This window comes from Carassius auratus, chromosome 28, assembly GCF_003368295.1.
Source record: "Carassius auratus strain Wakin chromosome 28, ASM336829v1, whole genome shotgun sequence".
NCBI lineage: Eukaryota > Metazoa > Chordata > Actinopteri > Cypriniformes > Cyprinidae > Carassius > Carassius auratus.
Window position 1 is genome coordinate 20,519,048 of NC_039270.1, and position 16,970 is coordinate 20,536,017.

At 37.9% G+C, this 16,970-nt stretch overlaps 1 protein-coding gene across 5 annotated transcripts in view; it reads left to right on the plus strand.

The window, feature by feature from the left end:
- cep112 (centrosomal protein 112) overlaps window positions 1-16,970 on the plus strand; it is a 179,452-nt gene that overhangs the window by 62,708 nt on the left and 99,774 nt on the right. For all 5 annotated transcript variants that reach the window (XM_026208354.1, XM_026208357.1, XM_026208356.1 and 2 more), the window contains 4 exons: window positions 202-331; window positions 3,803-3,895; window positions 4,475-4,534; window positions 5,712-5,791. In XM_026208354.1, the coding sequence (XP_026064139.1) occupies window positions 202-331; window positions 3,803-3,895; window positions 4,475-4,534; window positions 5,712-5,791 (363 nt within the window). The remainder of the gene's footprint in view (window positions 1-201; window positions 332-3,802; window positions 3,896-4,474; window positions 4,535-5,711; window positions 5,792-16,970) is intronic.

Genomic DNA, 16,970 nt, shown 5'->3' on the forward strand with positions numbered 1-16,970 from the left:
AATCAGAGCTCTGCCCCAAAACAGATGTACGGCATCATAAACACACCTGGAGGCAGTGTTACATATTTCCTGAACGTATAATGCAGTCGCACAATACATTGCAGTGACTCCATAAAATTAATTCAGTGCGAGTCAAGAGATTGGAGCTATTGTGTTTTGTGATTTTTATCACTCGAATAAAAAGTTGTTTGTATGATTTAGGAGCATATCCCTGCAGAGGGAGATGGAGCAGATGAGAGAACAGCATGAAGACGCGCTGCAGAAACTTCAGACCAGACATAATGCTGACATGAGCCACTTCCAGCAGGAGCATGCCCTCTCTGCAGCCAAGGCATCTTCACTCACCACTTACACCTACGCATGCTGTACTCATTTATTCCCTGTGATAATTGACGAATTCATTCTTTCATTGAGCCGTGACCATTGCTTTATTTGAATTAACTTGATATACAACCTAAGGAAAGATTCCTGGTATATTAGCTCTTTTCCAAACCCTGCCTCAATTTCTAAAGTTTACGCTGACAGCTACTTTCTATTGCAGAATCCTAACCCAAATGAAGTGCCTGAACTGAAACTCAATTATTGATCAGTTGTTGCCACCCAGAATTTACTTCTCACAAAAAGTGCAGAAGATAGTGAAGTTAAACACACAGTATATTCTTATATTTAAAGGAACACTCCACTTTTTTTTTTGAAAATAGGCTCATTTTACAACTCCCCTAGAGCTAAACAGTTTTTTATACCGTTTTGCAATCCATTCAGCCGATCTCAGGGTCTGAGGATAGCACTTAAAGCTAAGCTTAGCATAGATCATTGACCATAGACCGTTAGCATCTTGCTCAAAACTGACCAAAGAGTTTCTATATTTGTCCTATATATAAAACTTGACTCTTCTGTAGTTACATTGTGCACTAAGAGAGAAGGAAAATGAAAAAATAAAAAATAAAATTCTATGCCGATATGGCTAGGAACTATACTCTCATTCTCATTCTTGGATGTAGCAGGCGCAATGATATTCTAACAACCACAAAAATGTAGAAATGTTGGATGTTTTTCTTTCCTAGAAAATGTAAGTAAAAATCATAAGTTAACTGTAGGATTGGGTACCGAAACCCGGTGCTTATATAGTTATGGAACCGGTATGCACCAAACTAAATAAGAATGCAGATTTCGGTGCCTCATATCGTTGCCTCTTAAATGCCTGAACGATCGATTTAAATATCTGTGCTGGTTCTCCGAAATGTACACAAGAAGCACTGGCATTGCTAGGCTTTTTTAGCAGTGCTACAGCATTACATAAACACAGGACATAAGCTGTGTGTTTATCGATAGATTGTTAGAATATCTGTTATCTGTGCATTACTTTGTCAGAAACACAGTTTACAAAAGATCACGAGGGAGCAATCGGTTTCTAACACTTATCAAGTTTAAGTTCAGTTTATTTATAAAGCACAAATAAAAACAGCCACAGGCCGACCAAAGTGCTGTACAAGTTAGGAAAAATAAAAGCTTAAGTACTCTAAAGTCAGCAAGATAGTTTAAAACAGAACACTTATAAAGTACACAAATAGTAGCAAAACAATTTATGATAGAACACTCTTATAAGCTTAAAAGCAACCGAAAATAGATAAGTTTTGAGACATGATTTGAACTCAGACAAAGTGGAGGCAGATCTAATATGGAGTGGGAGCTTGTTCCACAGTGTTGGGCCGGCTACTTCAAAGGCTCGGTTACCCCTCGATTTTAGCCGGGTTGTGGAAATCTGAAGGAGGAGCTTATCTTTGGATCCAAGGCCTCTAGTGGGAAGGTAGGGATGAAGTAGATCGGACAGATAAGAAGGTGCTAAATCATTTAATGATTTAAAAACCAGTAATACAATTTTAAAATCAATTCTAAAATTAATCGAAAGCCAGTGTAGGGATCTTGGGAGGGTGGTAGCATGATCAAATTTGCTCTTTCCCTTCAGAAATCTCGACGCTGCGTTTTGAATGACCTGTAGGCGTGCCGTTTGGGACTTAGATATACCAAAGTATAGGGAATTGCAATAGTCCAGGCGAGAGGTAATAAGAGCATGGATAGCAGTCTCCATGGAGCGCTTAGGGAGAAAAGATTTGATTTTTAAAGTATGAACACATACTTTAAGTACACTTATTTAAATATACTTAATCTAATTATACATACTTTATACAAACATTACTGTGCAAAAGTCTTAGTTTTAGGCAGTTGTCAGACTTGTGCATTCAAGAGTCTCACAAAAATTAATCGCAAAATTAATGTTTGGAAATGTAAACTTAAAATTCCCTTCTGACATACTACAGCAAAATATATAAATAACTGGCTTAAAACCCTTTCTTGGGGTGAAAATACCAATGTGCCTTAGACTGTACTTTACAGACGACATTGTTGCTACTTTATAAAGAATGACCATACGGTCATTCACAGAAGTGTGTAAACACAGAGACAGACAGCACTCATTTTAACTAAATATCAGAGTGATTGACAGAGATACAGTAGAAACATTATGTGTGGTTTTCTATTAAACAATGACCCAGATCATGAAATAGGCTACATTTATTAGGCTTACAGTAAGGGAAGCTTGGGAAATGAGAGCATCCAATGAGTGTGTGAATGCTATGGATTTATTTTAAATATTTTTAATGTTATCCTTTTTAGGCTTTATTTATTTATTTATTTATTTAAATAGAAGTATCGGTTTAGGCAACGGTATCATTTTAAAAGTATCGAAATGGCACCAGTATCAAATAAAACCCAATCGAAACCCAACCCTAGTTAACTGAGCTTGTCATAATGTATTCTGTGAATGCTGTGCCAAAAAAGTTTATTCAACTGTGCTATTAGTGTAATTTATTAGTAGTAGTAGTGGTAGTAGTATTATTATAAGATAGCATACTTTACTTAACAAATGTATATTTACATGTACTTGACTTATACTAACAAGTATACTGAAAAGTTGGAGTTAATTTGCCAGACACTTGTATTTAAAAAAAGCTCGAAGTGTATAGCTAGCAAACTATCAGTATATCTAGCAGTTCAGGTTTTTCACAATAAACAACAGTTTTGTAGTCAAAGTCTACTAGCGCTGTCACTTTTGAGAAAAATCAAAATCGAACGGATATCGAATATCATTCAATGTATTCGAATATCTACGTGCCCCGGCTCTTTTTTTATTTACAATGTTTCCCGCGGAGGAGAACACACATTCAGAGCGCACAGACGTGCCTGGCCACTAGCTATTATTTGCTTGATTTGGTCACGCTACAATACATCTAGAGTGCCCTTTACTGGATAAGATGGCAAAAAAAATAAAATAAAATACAAACGGTCTAATCATAGACTGTAAAAAATGCGCTACACATGGTATTTTAAAAACTGATTTTTTATTTATAGTTTGATTACAGATATTTCATGTCATATTCAAATGCATATTCAAAAATTGAATAAAAAGTGACAGCACTAAAGTCTACTACCATTACAGTTCAGTCCCAAAAATAATTTTAAAATGTATACTACTAATACACTATATTTAGTGTACTTAACTACATTATATGGATCTGGAAATATACTTTCAAAAACCTTTCAAAAATGTACTTAATAGGGTTCTGCGGCTCTCTACTGAAGGGGCTTTGCATCAAGTGGAGGTTTGTGATGGAAATACTGTGTAGGTAGGCTGTTTACTAGGTTTTGGAACTGAGCTAATGCCAGTGTGTTTGATATCAGTGAGTGTCTGTAATCCTACCGTTTTATAGCATGTTGTGAATGTAGTTGGTTCTTTTTTTGTCAGGCATCGGAGGTGATTGAAGATTTGGAGCAGACTGTGATTCACCTCAAACTGCAAATCCAGGAAGCGGAAAACAGGAGACAAAAACAGCTCAGGGTCAGTTGTTCACACTTTTCACACCCTTCCGTACTCAAAGTGAGCCATCAGTCACTTTATCCTTTCTTGTAGAAAGTGTTCACACAGCTGTTCTGAAACTTGAAATGCAGGAACAAACATCTGGCTGCCGTATTTTGCAGAATGCCAGTCCACTGACTTCTGTTCCATTGATAGTCCTTTCATCACATCACTGATCATTTGCAAAATGTTCAAAAAGTTCATTTCAGATTTTCATTCCAATTCTTTATGAAAATGAATAACTGTTTGCTTTGTCATGAAACTCAAGCAAGTCTTTCAGAGTGAACGGGCCATACAGTCAACATGAAGTTAATATTTTTATGAACAATTTACTATTGCATATTATAACAGAGAAAACAATACATGTTTGCATTGCTTTCCTTATCATTAGACCCTCTGATTTTCAGCCCCTCCCATCCAACCACTAGCCACAGTTATTTTTTAAATGAATTCCCCATTTATAAAATATTTTGTACATCTTGTTTGTTTCAATCAGAAATATGCCATATTACAGAAGTAAAATGGATTGCATGAAAACCTTGTTTTGATTTTTTTATTCAGGACCAAGAGAATAAGTTGCAGCAAGAGATAACTGACCTACAAAATATCACTGACAAAAAGGTAATTCATATATTCACAAAAACAATATTAAATGTATGTTTTAAATAATTGTATACAAAATGTGATTTTGCTACAAAATATCAAAGCAAGTGGTCACTGATTATAAAGAAAACATACAGACAAGCACACACACCCATTCTGTGCCCACTCTCAGTGATTGTGGTTTATGAATGTACATTACAGATTTTTCCATTGCATTTTTATGCTTAATAATACCAAACATAAAACATTGACAGTGCTAGTGATTATATTGAGGCAATAGTAATGAATTTAAGCAACATTTTAAGAGACTGGCCCTTCTTCACAATCACCACCCGTCTCAGAAGTGTTATAAACCAAAGCAGGTTTAGGTTTTTAGGTAGACATGAAAGCATTTGCTCGGCTCTCAATTGCCCTAGTTCACTTTGATGATGTGGCTGTAAAATGTAGGCCCTGTTTCCACCTGGTATTAAGATTTTCAGTGATCCGATCACAAATGGTCAAGTGAAATGCAATACCATTTATATTATTAGCATACGTTTCAAACGTGGATCCTTTGATCAGTTGTAGATGGCGAGTAAGCGGAGCTTCACACGTTCATTTCCAGAACACCTTCAGAGTGCTTAGTGTTTCCACTAAAAATGTGATGTGGTCACATGCATTTTTGTCTACCTCTGTATGTAATTTACACCTCTATTTAGCACTGACCACTTGTGATTGGACAGCCTCATGAGGGTATCAAGTGTTTTCCCAAATGAAAGGGAAGCATAACTGGACAGTCATAATCCGACCTGATAGCCCCACTAATTATGAGACTAAAAGGAGCTGCTGCCAAGCGGCTCCCTTTCGAAAGTCTTCAAAGCTTCAGAACTGTCATAAAAAGGCTGCTTTAATAATTGGGCCGACACAATCAGGTGAAGATAAGTTTTAAGATCAGTCTCAGACACCTGGTTGCTGCCTGCCACCCCACCTTCAAAGGGCCGGTCTGGTCATAAAGCTGGACGGTGAGGCGGACCTCTGTCAAGGGCACATCTGCAAAGCAGAGGCGTTATACACCTGCAGGCCAGTCGTCTGCCAGCGACTGCTCACGGCTGACCTCTGACCTTTTGAAAATTAGATCAGCTCTGTTTAGTTATGCCAAAGGGTGGGAGCTGATGAAGCGTGTTGAGTGATTGACACTTCTGCTGTCCTGTCACAGCTGCAGACACTTCAGGCCGAGCTGGAAAAGGAGAGAGCCAACAGCAAGAGGAAGATGAGCAAGATGGAGAACTCACTCAGGTACATACATACAAACAGAGTTCGTTGTTTGGTGCCGTTTTCATTTGGGCAACTGTGAATGGAGAGATTGCACTCGGCTGCGCACCAAAAGCAGACCGAACGTCTCGGCCCGTTTGCAGTCTGACTCGTTTCGCTTGTGGTGAGAAAGCAATCCGACCTAACGGACCGGCAAACCAAGCGCTGTCATAATTCATAATTGGAAATGTGTTATGTAAAAAAACAGCAGACAGTGCCTGATTCTATGAGTGAGTATATTAGTTATTGGACTTGAAAACCGAAGAGCACCTCTTCATATTTAAACATTTTGTAAATAGTTGCTCTTCATTACAAGAATTCTGTCTGGGCGAAGCCTTGATTCCCGCTGGCTATAACTACAATTTATATATAATCATATAGATAGTTATATTAGAGCGGGAATGACGGCTACATTCGTTAGTGTTTGCATGTGCCAGGACAGCTATAAAGCCACAACAAGCCGCGAAACGAACTTGACAGTCCATCTTGAATGATACAGAGGAAATAAACAGGTGAACTCTGACCAATAAGAGCACAGCTTTACTCACATGTGACCTGCATAAACCCAGTTTGGTATGCTTTGCAATGCTGCCTTGTGAAAGTGAACTGAACCTAGAATGTAACAATTTACGTGTAAGTCTCTGATTCAGAACAAAGGAAACGATCTACAGATCTGAAAACACCCTCAGTTTTAGTTAAGTATAATAAACCTTGCATAACATGATTTAATGTTTACATTTTTATTTTACTGTTATTTGGATACACAAATGCTGCTTCTCATTTGAGTGTACAAGGGCAATATTTGGTCAGTCTTGCCTCCCTGACTGCTCATGAGTTGTGATGTCCAGCAGTGCTGTAGTATTGTTGTGTGCTAGCGGAGACCAGTAAAATGTGAACAATGCTGTGGTCTGGACTGGATTATGGGGCTGTAGAAGAGGCTCTGCTCTAAGTCCTGTTTTGGGAAGGCCATCTCCTGGCCCACAACAGAGTCCTTAGATGTGGAGCTAGCGTAGGGTTACTGCCTGTGCTCCCGGAGCCCGTTCCCAACCGCAGGAATGCAGCGGGAGATGTGGAAGTGGTTAGGATGGCGTTCTGAGGAAGCTTTCAGGGTTTGTGTGCCGGGTGGAATCGCACACTTCAGGTTAGACGCTGTTCGAGTTTGTCTGGCCTCGCTTTTTCACTGTCACTCAAGGAAAATGAGCCAAACTCCCCTGACAAGCTGTGTGCCACGTTCAACATACCCACCAGGCGCAGATGTGAGATTATTTACAGTGTCTAAACACTGGTGGAAAACCTCCCATTTAGGTTGAAGAATGACATCAGGCTGGACTCGACCCACCTATGAGCTCATTATTTGCTGTTTGTTTGTTTGGCCCTTGTCCTGGTGTATCACTCACTCTTGGCAGTAACTGTACGCGTTTAATTAGATTTCAGTCATTAACTCTGCCGGTGGACATGTGACATCATCATCATCTCCTGGAGCACAAGACCTGGTCCTGAATTAATAGTTTTTACAGGAAAACATTTCCATGACATACTTTTTTTTTTTTTTTTTTTTTTTTTGTATGCTGTCGTTTTGTTCCAGTATAAATTTAAATGTGTTTTCATCAACACGTTTTTGGAATGGAAAGCTGAATAAGAAGAAGTAATATAGAATATGTGGCTTTCTTTAGAGATTGGTCAGTTTATTTTCTTTGAGGAACCACATTACAGTATAAGATCATTTACAGGCAGTTTGGCAACACTTTAGTATAGGGATCAACTGTCACTCTTAACTAGATGCTTATTAGCATGCCTATTATTAACATATTGGCTGTTTATTTGTACTTCTAAAGCATGTATTCTTGCATTACCATACTTTATGGTTTGTTAATAGCAAGAATTGGACCTTAATGTAAAGTGTAACAGGCAATTTTATTAATTGCATTCTTAAATGTGTCAGTGTGGTCCTTTATATCAAATACTTACATTTAAACAATGAATAAATTAATCAATCAGAGTCCTATAGCCTGTTACCAAAAAAGAATGCTGCCCAGAGTTGGACTTTTGCAGTGAAAATTCTTTGCATAAGCTTGCGTTTGGAGTCTCCTGGATTCGCATGTGCACAGGTGAAAGTCAACAGAATGAAAATTGTAGTGGGAGTGGCCCTTTTGTTTTGTACATATGCATGCCAAACTGAAAGACACTTACATGTACACCCCGAGTTACCATGCTACTGCACAATGAAAATTATATATTATATCACATTCGATTCACATTTTATGTCATATTTTAAATGGCTGCATTAATCTAACACATGCTACAGTATTTTATTCCTTAGCATAAAAATAACAAATGTTACAGCAGTTTATTTTTGTCTCTTTTGTAAAAAAGAAAAAACTGAAATGAGACAACTATTAAATGAAGGAAATCAGGTCTGGCTGTCATTGGCACATATGTAATTTAAAACTGTTCCAGGACGTTTTGCATGTCTTGTTCCGTATAGCACAACGCTTCCTTTCATCTGCCGAATTGTGATTTTTTTTTTTTTTCTCTGCCATTGCTTTAAAGTGTCGAGATGAAACGAGTGCCGTTATCTGACGTACCCATTAGTGCGCCAGACACACATGGCTTAGGATGAATAAATTAGCCCCGCAAGAGCAATGAACAACACAGATGCCCATTTGTGTCAATAGGCAAGCACATTTACACTGCAGTCCTCATCGAGCTAATTAAACAGTCATTGGGCTAACGAGCACCCAGGTTCCCCGATCTGCTACCTACCTGCCGTTCAGGGTCTTTTGGCCGCTTTAAAGTCAGCGCAGAACTTCAAACGGCCAGCCAGCACACACATCAAGAGAGCACCGCCTGATAGCAGAGATCAGAGGATGAGCGGAGAAATTTAAACGAGATGAAACCGCATAAAGTGCTGGCTGCTCTCCGCATTATATGCAGGCTGGCATGTTGGACACACTTTCATGTGCATATGTGTTACAGAGAGGCTGTGAAAATGTATGTAATATTTAGCAAGATTTGCATCATTTTTGCGTGTACATTTTATTTGTATTTAGAATTTTGTCGTTTTTGCATGCCCTTTTGATATGCAAGTGAATTTAAACATGCATGCTAGTAGATGCTAGCAGCTGGTGCCCTGTTTGTTTGTCTGAGCCCCCTTCCCTTCAAAAGACCACCCCCTTCCCAATGCAAATGAGAACTGGTGCATTGTTTAACTTTATGTTGCTATGGCAATACCATAGTGAGCTACTATGCTTTGAAAAAAAAAAAAAAGTTAGCTTTTTTTGATCTGAGTGTCTGTCTGATCATCAGAGGAAATGCATATACATGACGAACCATTGTGCTCTGAATGTTCAAACTGGTCTTGGTTTTATTTTGATAATGCAAGGACTTCTTAGCGCTGAAAGCCTCTGTAAACCCTTTCTTGTCCCTTCCTGCTGCTTTTATTTATCCATACCAATTCTTTTAATAATCACCAGTCAAGTCAGTGAACTCAGGATTATTTCCATTCACACTTGGATTTGCATGGATAGATGGTTGCTTGCTTTGTGTCTATCTCTGTTTAACCACACATTTCAGAAGATGGCCAGGTCACCTAAACAGACCAATTCAGTTCCCATCACTGAAATATGTTTGTCTTAATATGCGGCATGATTGTCAATGTAAGATCACATGAGGGAAGTGCCACAGGGATATGTGCTTGCCCCGGCTATGTTGTCCCACGTCTGCAGCTGCGGCTCTCTTTGAATCTCGGCTGCAGCCCAGTCCGGCTCTGGTGGGGGAGGAAGGGGGCACATCCCTGGGGATTCATGGGCAAACATCAAACAGACTAATCACTGCAGTCCCGCTGGATCAGACGGAGGATAAGAATAGGCAAGAAAATAAACCAGCTGGCCTTAAACTCTGTTCTTCATTTTGAAAACGATAGTGTTGCATTCCCTAGATGAAGTGCAGAATAAACTCATCATTTGAATTTGCACAGATCTCCTACCAAAACGTGATTTTTTTTGCTCTTCTGCAGACATAGAAGAGACTAATTTGTTTTTGGATATGTATTTTTGTCATTCTGAGTAGATGCTCCAAGCCAAAGAGAGTCAGGGAGTTAGGGTGTGTTTGCAGTGGCATACAACTCTTGCTATTTTTAAATTATGCATAGTACAGTATATGAATTTTGTTTTGTATGTCTGGATGGACTTCTACATTCAGAGCACACTGCATGCACATTTGCATCTGATATGCCAAACAATTGATAGAAATCAAATGTTTCAACCTAGAATTAGTGCCAAAGGAAAATAAATATGATATTGGTTGAAATACAAATATCACTGATATGTTAATACAAGCAACAGAGATGGGCTTTACTGCAAATGCATAGTGATGTAGTGAAGCTCATGTAATCTTTTGCTTGATTCAGATGGCTATAGCAGTGTTACTTTCATCCAGCTGTGCAACTTGGTGACCTCCATTGATTTAATTGTTGTCGGTGTGAATGCTCAGTTACACTAAAAAAAATACTGCCTTTCTGTTAAATAAAGCAACCAAGACCTCCCTCTTTGTAGGTAGTTACATTTTGAAGTGGAGAGATGATCCAGACAAGAAAATGTAATTGAAGTCCAGGAAATTAAAGTTAAAGTAAATTGAAGTCCAGAGATTCTTTAAGCCCACGTGTGTATTAATTCGTACACTGAATATGGTCATTAAATGTTGGAACTGTTAAGATTTCTTAATGGGTCAGTATCACCATAGAGTGTCTTTGAACTCTCACAATTCTCAAATATTTTGGTTTTAATTTCCCCTTAACTTTATATCATGTTATAAATAGTAGACACTCAAGTACTGTAGAAGCATATTAGCTGAGCTCCCATTATTTTTTAGATAATAATGTGCCATTGTTTGAAGCATAAACAATAAGATATGTCAACCTTGTCATGTATGTCCATTAGAGCTGCACGATTAATCGTTAAAAGATCGCGATCTCGATTCAGACACCCTCTCGATCTCATTTCTAAAAGACGACGATTCCCCGAGTCTGTTAAACCTTTGACAAAGTCTTACCAGATCATTCAAATCCGTGCGCGCACTGCCGCTGACACAGAGAGAGCTCTTATCATGTTTGGTTAAGAAACATCTTCACAAACAGTCTTTTCAACTACACAGTATTATATCTGTCTTACAGTCATTTATATTATCACAGAAATACTGGGATAAAGTTTATAGTTTAAAAATATAAACATTGATGTCTATATGGCAGCGATCAAAATATAACAAATCCCCTTTTGAAAGTACTGCGCTTTAAATAACGTTTGCGACAAGTGTCTTAATTTATTTGTCAATGAATTAATTTTTCATTCAAGAGAATCGTTCAAAAACGCTGATTCATCCAGAAATGAAACAAGTGTAGTAGGTTTATGAGTGAGTCGTTGAATCAGTGATCTAAACAACTTTTTCATCATTCTAATATTAAAAAAACTGGGGTTTTAAATATATTATATATACACTACCAGTCAAAAAGTCTCTTCTGCTCACCAAACTATATTTATCTGATCCAAAGTACAGCAAAAACAGTAAAGTTTTGAAATATTTACCATTTAAAATAACTGCTTTCACTTGAATGTATTTTAAAATGTAATTTATTTCTGTGATGTGCAGCTGTATTTTCAGCATCATTACTCCAGTCTTCAGTGTCACATGATCTTCAGAAATCATTCTAATATGCTGTTTTGCCGTTCAAAAAAAACATTATTATTATTATTATTATTATGTTGAAAACAGATGAGTAGATTTTTTTCAGGTTTCTTTGATAGAAAGTTCAGAAGAACAATAATTGTGTGTAATAGAAATATTTTGTTATAAATGTCTTTGTCACACTTGATCAATTTAAAGAATCCTTGCAAAATAAAATAATTAATTTATATACTTGTGATAATGATAATGTTAATAGTAATAATAATAATAAAGAATCGTAGGAGAATCGTGATCTCTATATGAGATCAAAAAATCGTGATTCTCAATTTATCCAGAATCGTGCAGCCCTAATGTCCATCATACTGTTAAATACATTTTCATTGCAAAATTAAGATGCAAATTGTATATATATCATATATCATATCATATATATAATCATTTTATATCATATTTTATTCATTCATTCATTTATATGTATTCATTTATATGTATTTTGGTTTTGGTTTAGGATACATCCAGTGCTAGCTATGGATTTAGTTTTAGCTGAACGAAGACATCAACCATTTTGTTCCAGAAACGTCTAAAATATTATTTCCACCATTGAATGTGATCAAACATAATACGTTATATCACGGGAGATATGGTGAAATGTTGACATATTTCTTCATTGTTAGAAGACAAATTAAATATACTATTGAGAGTTTGAAGAGTTTTTCTAAAAGTTGCAAAGTGGTGTCAAACATGCCCGTAGTTGAAGAAACATGCATGACCCTTCATCTCAGTATAAAGATGAGTGAGTCTGTTCTTGAGTGCTGCTTGATTGAAAGTCTGCAGTATTGCTCTTGGCGGTAAACAGCTCACATGTGTTGCTGTGTAGACGCTTTCATTTTTAAACTCTTGATTGTGGATAGGTGATTGAAATCTGATCTCAGCTTTGATCTGCAAAGTTGATTCAAATAGATGCTTGTGCAACTCACCAAACAACGCGAACACACTGAATTTCTGCAGTTACAGGCACATGACGTTCAGCTGCATATGTGGCAAGAACAAACTTTTATTCCCGTCATCTGTTTTTACTTTTTTGCAATTATCAGAATTTTTTTCCCCTTCATTTTAACGTTGCATTGTTTATGAGTTATGGTCTGCATACATGTGTGTCTAACACATGCCTGATGTTCTTAAGGATTACTATAAATTAATGAGTCCAAAGTGTCCAAAAACACATTGAGAGAAGGCCTTTTGGCGGGGGATTCATTCGCTGTTGCTATAGGAGAGAAGTGGGAGGCGTACCCTGTTGCATAGGAATGGAGAAAACAGCGCGCTGAAAATGCATCTGAAAGCATTTAAATCGAACACAGTCACACTTTCCACAGAGCATTACATGCATACCATCAGTCCCTGCTTCCTGCAGACACCTGCTCTTCCTTCAGGGGGCGCCATACAGACACAATGATCATCCGGGATGGCAGGAATATCCTTTCAGTGCTAAGCTGAAACTACGAACAAATTCCTTGTGTTTGGAATTTCCTCTGGAAGTTTTAAAGAGATGCAGATGTTGTTTTCTTGTATCATACGCAAACCGCATCATTGAATAATCGCCTCATGCTTAAAGAAGGAGGTTTATAGTGTGTGTCATTGAATGTGTCTTTTGCACTGGGAATGACATTAATTAAGAGGCATCCCTGAATGTAATACCACCCAAGAGTCACACACTTCACTGATTCAGCAGCACACTCTCCTGGTGGTCCACACTGTCGCAAAAATCAACGCAGATGAGCAACACTTCTTTTTTATATTACATCAAATAAGTGATTTCACGTGTATTTGGGTCAATTCCAAATTTAACATAAAAAAAATAATAATTGTTTAGCAGGTAAATAACCAGATTTAACAAACAGTTGGCAGATATTTTCTCACCATCAAAGCTTGTCGAAGGGAATATTTTTGACAGCATGCAGGCGGTCTTAAAGAAGAAAATTGCATGGCACACTGAGCTGCATGTTGATTTCATGATCCTGTACTTGGAGGCTATCTAACTGTGTTTGGAGTGGAATTCCAGCTTTCTACTTACTGAATTTCAGTCAGTAGTATGCCGCATTCTAATGACTTCATCATATATTTCATTTAGAATGTGTGACCCTGTCTGTAATTACTTAAGTTGCGTCTCTCACTATACAACTTATTTTTTAAGTAAGCTAAAATGTAAGCAAGCTATTTTCTTTGAATGTGCAAAATTTCTGATTTGTAAGCCACCATAGGTATTAGGGATGGTAAGATTCACCAGTTTGCATCAGATTTTAAAAAGTGTGCATTGGATACAAGTTGTCATTTGTATTGCGATGCATCGTTTTTAACCTATATGCATTGGTAAAAACCAATTAATTCATATATAATTATTAGTAGATATGCTATACTTATTAGCATCATATTTTTTTCTATTGCATCGTATTGCATAGAGTTGAATCTAATCAAAATCAGATCACACTGCATCAGTAGCTGCTTCATATGTATCTTTAATGTGTCATATCATTGGCTATGCAGCAAAATGCGTATCGTGTCGACCTCAGTTATGGAGATGCAGACCACTAATGGATATATAACTAGTGTAATAACAAGGTTTGGTAAGAGGTTAAACTGTTTGCGCTACAATCAAGTATGTTTATGATTATAACAATAAATTTAAATAAAATGTTAAAAACAAATACCAGTTTCAATATAAAGCAGTATAATGGACTGTTTTGTACTGGTAAAATAACTGAAAGTAAATGTCACCGGAAGTCTTGCACATTCAAGTAACAAATTGCCGGCTCTTATTTTAAAATGAGATGGATAGAATATCATTCCCATTGCATCTGGGGATCATTTACCCAACATAGTATAAGTAAGGAATAACTGATGACGGGCCATTGAATTCTTAGAAAATAATGCACACCCAAGGTAGTAACGTTATACCTCGTGTGTGCATTATTTTCTAAGAATGCAATGTACCAATTCAATTTTTCTGGTTATTCTACGGGTACCACACCTCAAGACATCGATCAGATGATATATTTCAAGGCATTTGTCTAGTTTTCTACTTAAAACGCTATTGAGAGTAGGATTATTTCTTCTCCATCTCATCCAGTGCCTCCATTACTAATTCCAAATCATTTTAAACATAGTAACGAAGGCTTGAGCCATTGGTAGCAGACTAATCCAGCTAATAAGGAAGTTATAAGGGACAGAGAGAGATTATCTTTGTAAGTCTGTACATCTCTCGGCTATGTCTCTAGTAATATTGAAACTTTACGTTATCTATCTTCACAAACAGTGCTGTTGTTGTTGCTGAAGTCATGTAGTTTTTAAGTTGTTAAGCTATGTTACTGATAAAATCATTAGAGTAGCGCTAATAACATGCGTTTGTTAATGTCAACTGTACGTATGTCCATCTGTGAGAGAGAAAGAAAGAGAATGAGATTTTGAATAGCTTATGTGCTATGATAAAACATAATTTTGTGTCAAAAACATGGAAATGATCTGTCATTTTTATCCTATTGTTTAGTATATCTGTTTGGCGATTGTCGTTGTCGGTTTTCACTGGTTATTTTGCCTTTTTAGGCTGGAAGGAACTTTGAAATAACTGAAATCATTTGGTGAAGTAATATGGCCATGTAATGCGGTCAAGGGCTGCCTGGAACTACAGTATGTACACGTGTATTCCCTGAAAATAATTGCACGCCTTAGAACATTGGTCAGCCAATCAGACTGTGTAATCTGTAGTAGGCTATACTGCACATTCTGTCAAATGTAGACCACATTAGTATTATATGCATAAGTGGAAAATGTGTATTGTCTGCCTTGTACTGTATGCATACTGTATTCTGCAGCTCTAGCATTTTATTCAGAACAAAGTCTTGCAATACTTGACATTGAACTTCCATTCTACCACAGATTGCATTGCATTGGTTATTAAATGTCAAACAAGAAATTCTTATCTCAATCAATAACTGGCCATATCCTCGAACCTCAAGTGTATATTTGACCATGAGCGCAGGGTGTTAAGACTGCATGCTCACGCAGCGGCTGCTGTTATTTTTGAACGGTGCGTATTTGCATGTCAGTCGTAAAGTGCACGAGGCTGTTTCTGTGCGTTTCTGGCTCTCTGGGGAAAGAGGAATGAGGCACTCCTCTTTTGAGGGCGCTGAAAATTTCAGCTTTGCATTTTCTCTCTGGCTTTAATGTGTTGCCTCTTTTTGGGCCCCAGCTTTGATCTGGTGCTGGATGTGTTATCATTCCGCCATGATGAGCTCATGGAGTGGACGGCCTTTGGCTTCACACTGGTGTGGAGAGGTGTAATCCACCTGGAATCCATATGTCTCTCCTAGTGTGTTTATTGCCCATGTCCAGAGAGACTGAGTGTTGGCCAAGTGTGAGTCTAATATAAGGACGCTGCGTTTGTACAGGCTTTTTAGCCAGATGTCTTTCGCTCAGATGCTCAGAGACTTATAGAATATTTATGATATATTCCTCATTTTTCTCAAATATAAAATTAAGCACTCAATTTCTCTCTCTTCTATCAGAATTTATAGATATGAACTGTATGAACTGTATTTTCTACAGAAACACTTATTTTTTCATGTGTTGTCACTAATGTGTCAGTGTAAATCTACAGCCTTTAGGGGAAATTGTTTGTTCTTTTTTTGTACAGTCAGAGAAAAGTGGGTTTATTGTGGCATCCGTCACAGGTCAGGTGCTTTGAAGGTCACAAGCCCAGGTTCTTTGCGGCCATGGGTGCCAGAAACTCAGGCGTCGGACGGGTTGAATGCAGCCTAGATGAAAATGAATGGGTGCATTTGTGTGGCCATAGCATTTGAATTAGCAGCATCTCCAGTCTTATTTACAGTACAAGCTCCCCATCGAAGCATCCTGCTCTCCACATTGGAGGCGTCCTGTGGTTAAGGAGGTTTGGAAAATTGACCCTCCTGTCTGACTTGTGGCTAGTCGGAAGCACTGTCACCCTTTCCTTAAGTCCCTTCCTTCTGCTTTTCCCCCAAAAAATCCCCTTAAAGAGTGCAGGATGAGAAGGATTTCCTCTGGTTTGACGGCACATCTTTAATTTGAGTCTGCTCGTCTTCCACTCTTCTCCGAGCACAAACCCCAGCCAAAGCCGACGGCCTCTGCGGAGCTGGCATTCCCCTTTCCCTGCCGCGTTGCTTTATTTGTCCTTCCCCATTCTGCCTTCTCATCTCACCCCTCTCTGTGACGGATGGTGACGGACTGTCTGCTCTGCTCTTCTCCACTTCCACACCCTTGGTCAGCCTTTGTTGTGTTCTCACTGCAGTACACCTACATAAAAACCAAAAGATGAACCTTTGCCTTCTTGATTTTCTTCTAACCCTAAGACTGAACACAATGCATAATTTAAAATATGTGCCAACCACCTGTGAAAAATCAATGTAGAGAACATATTCACGTTTTTGTTAAGTGTAGATCTGTTTAGTATACT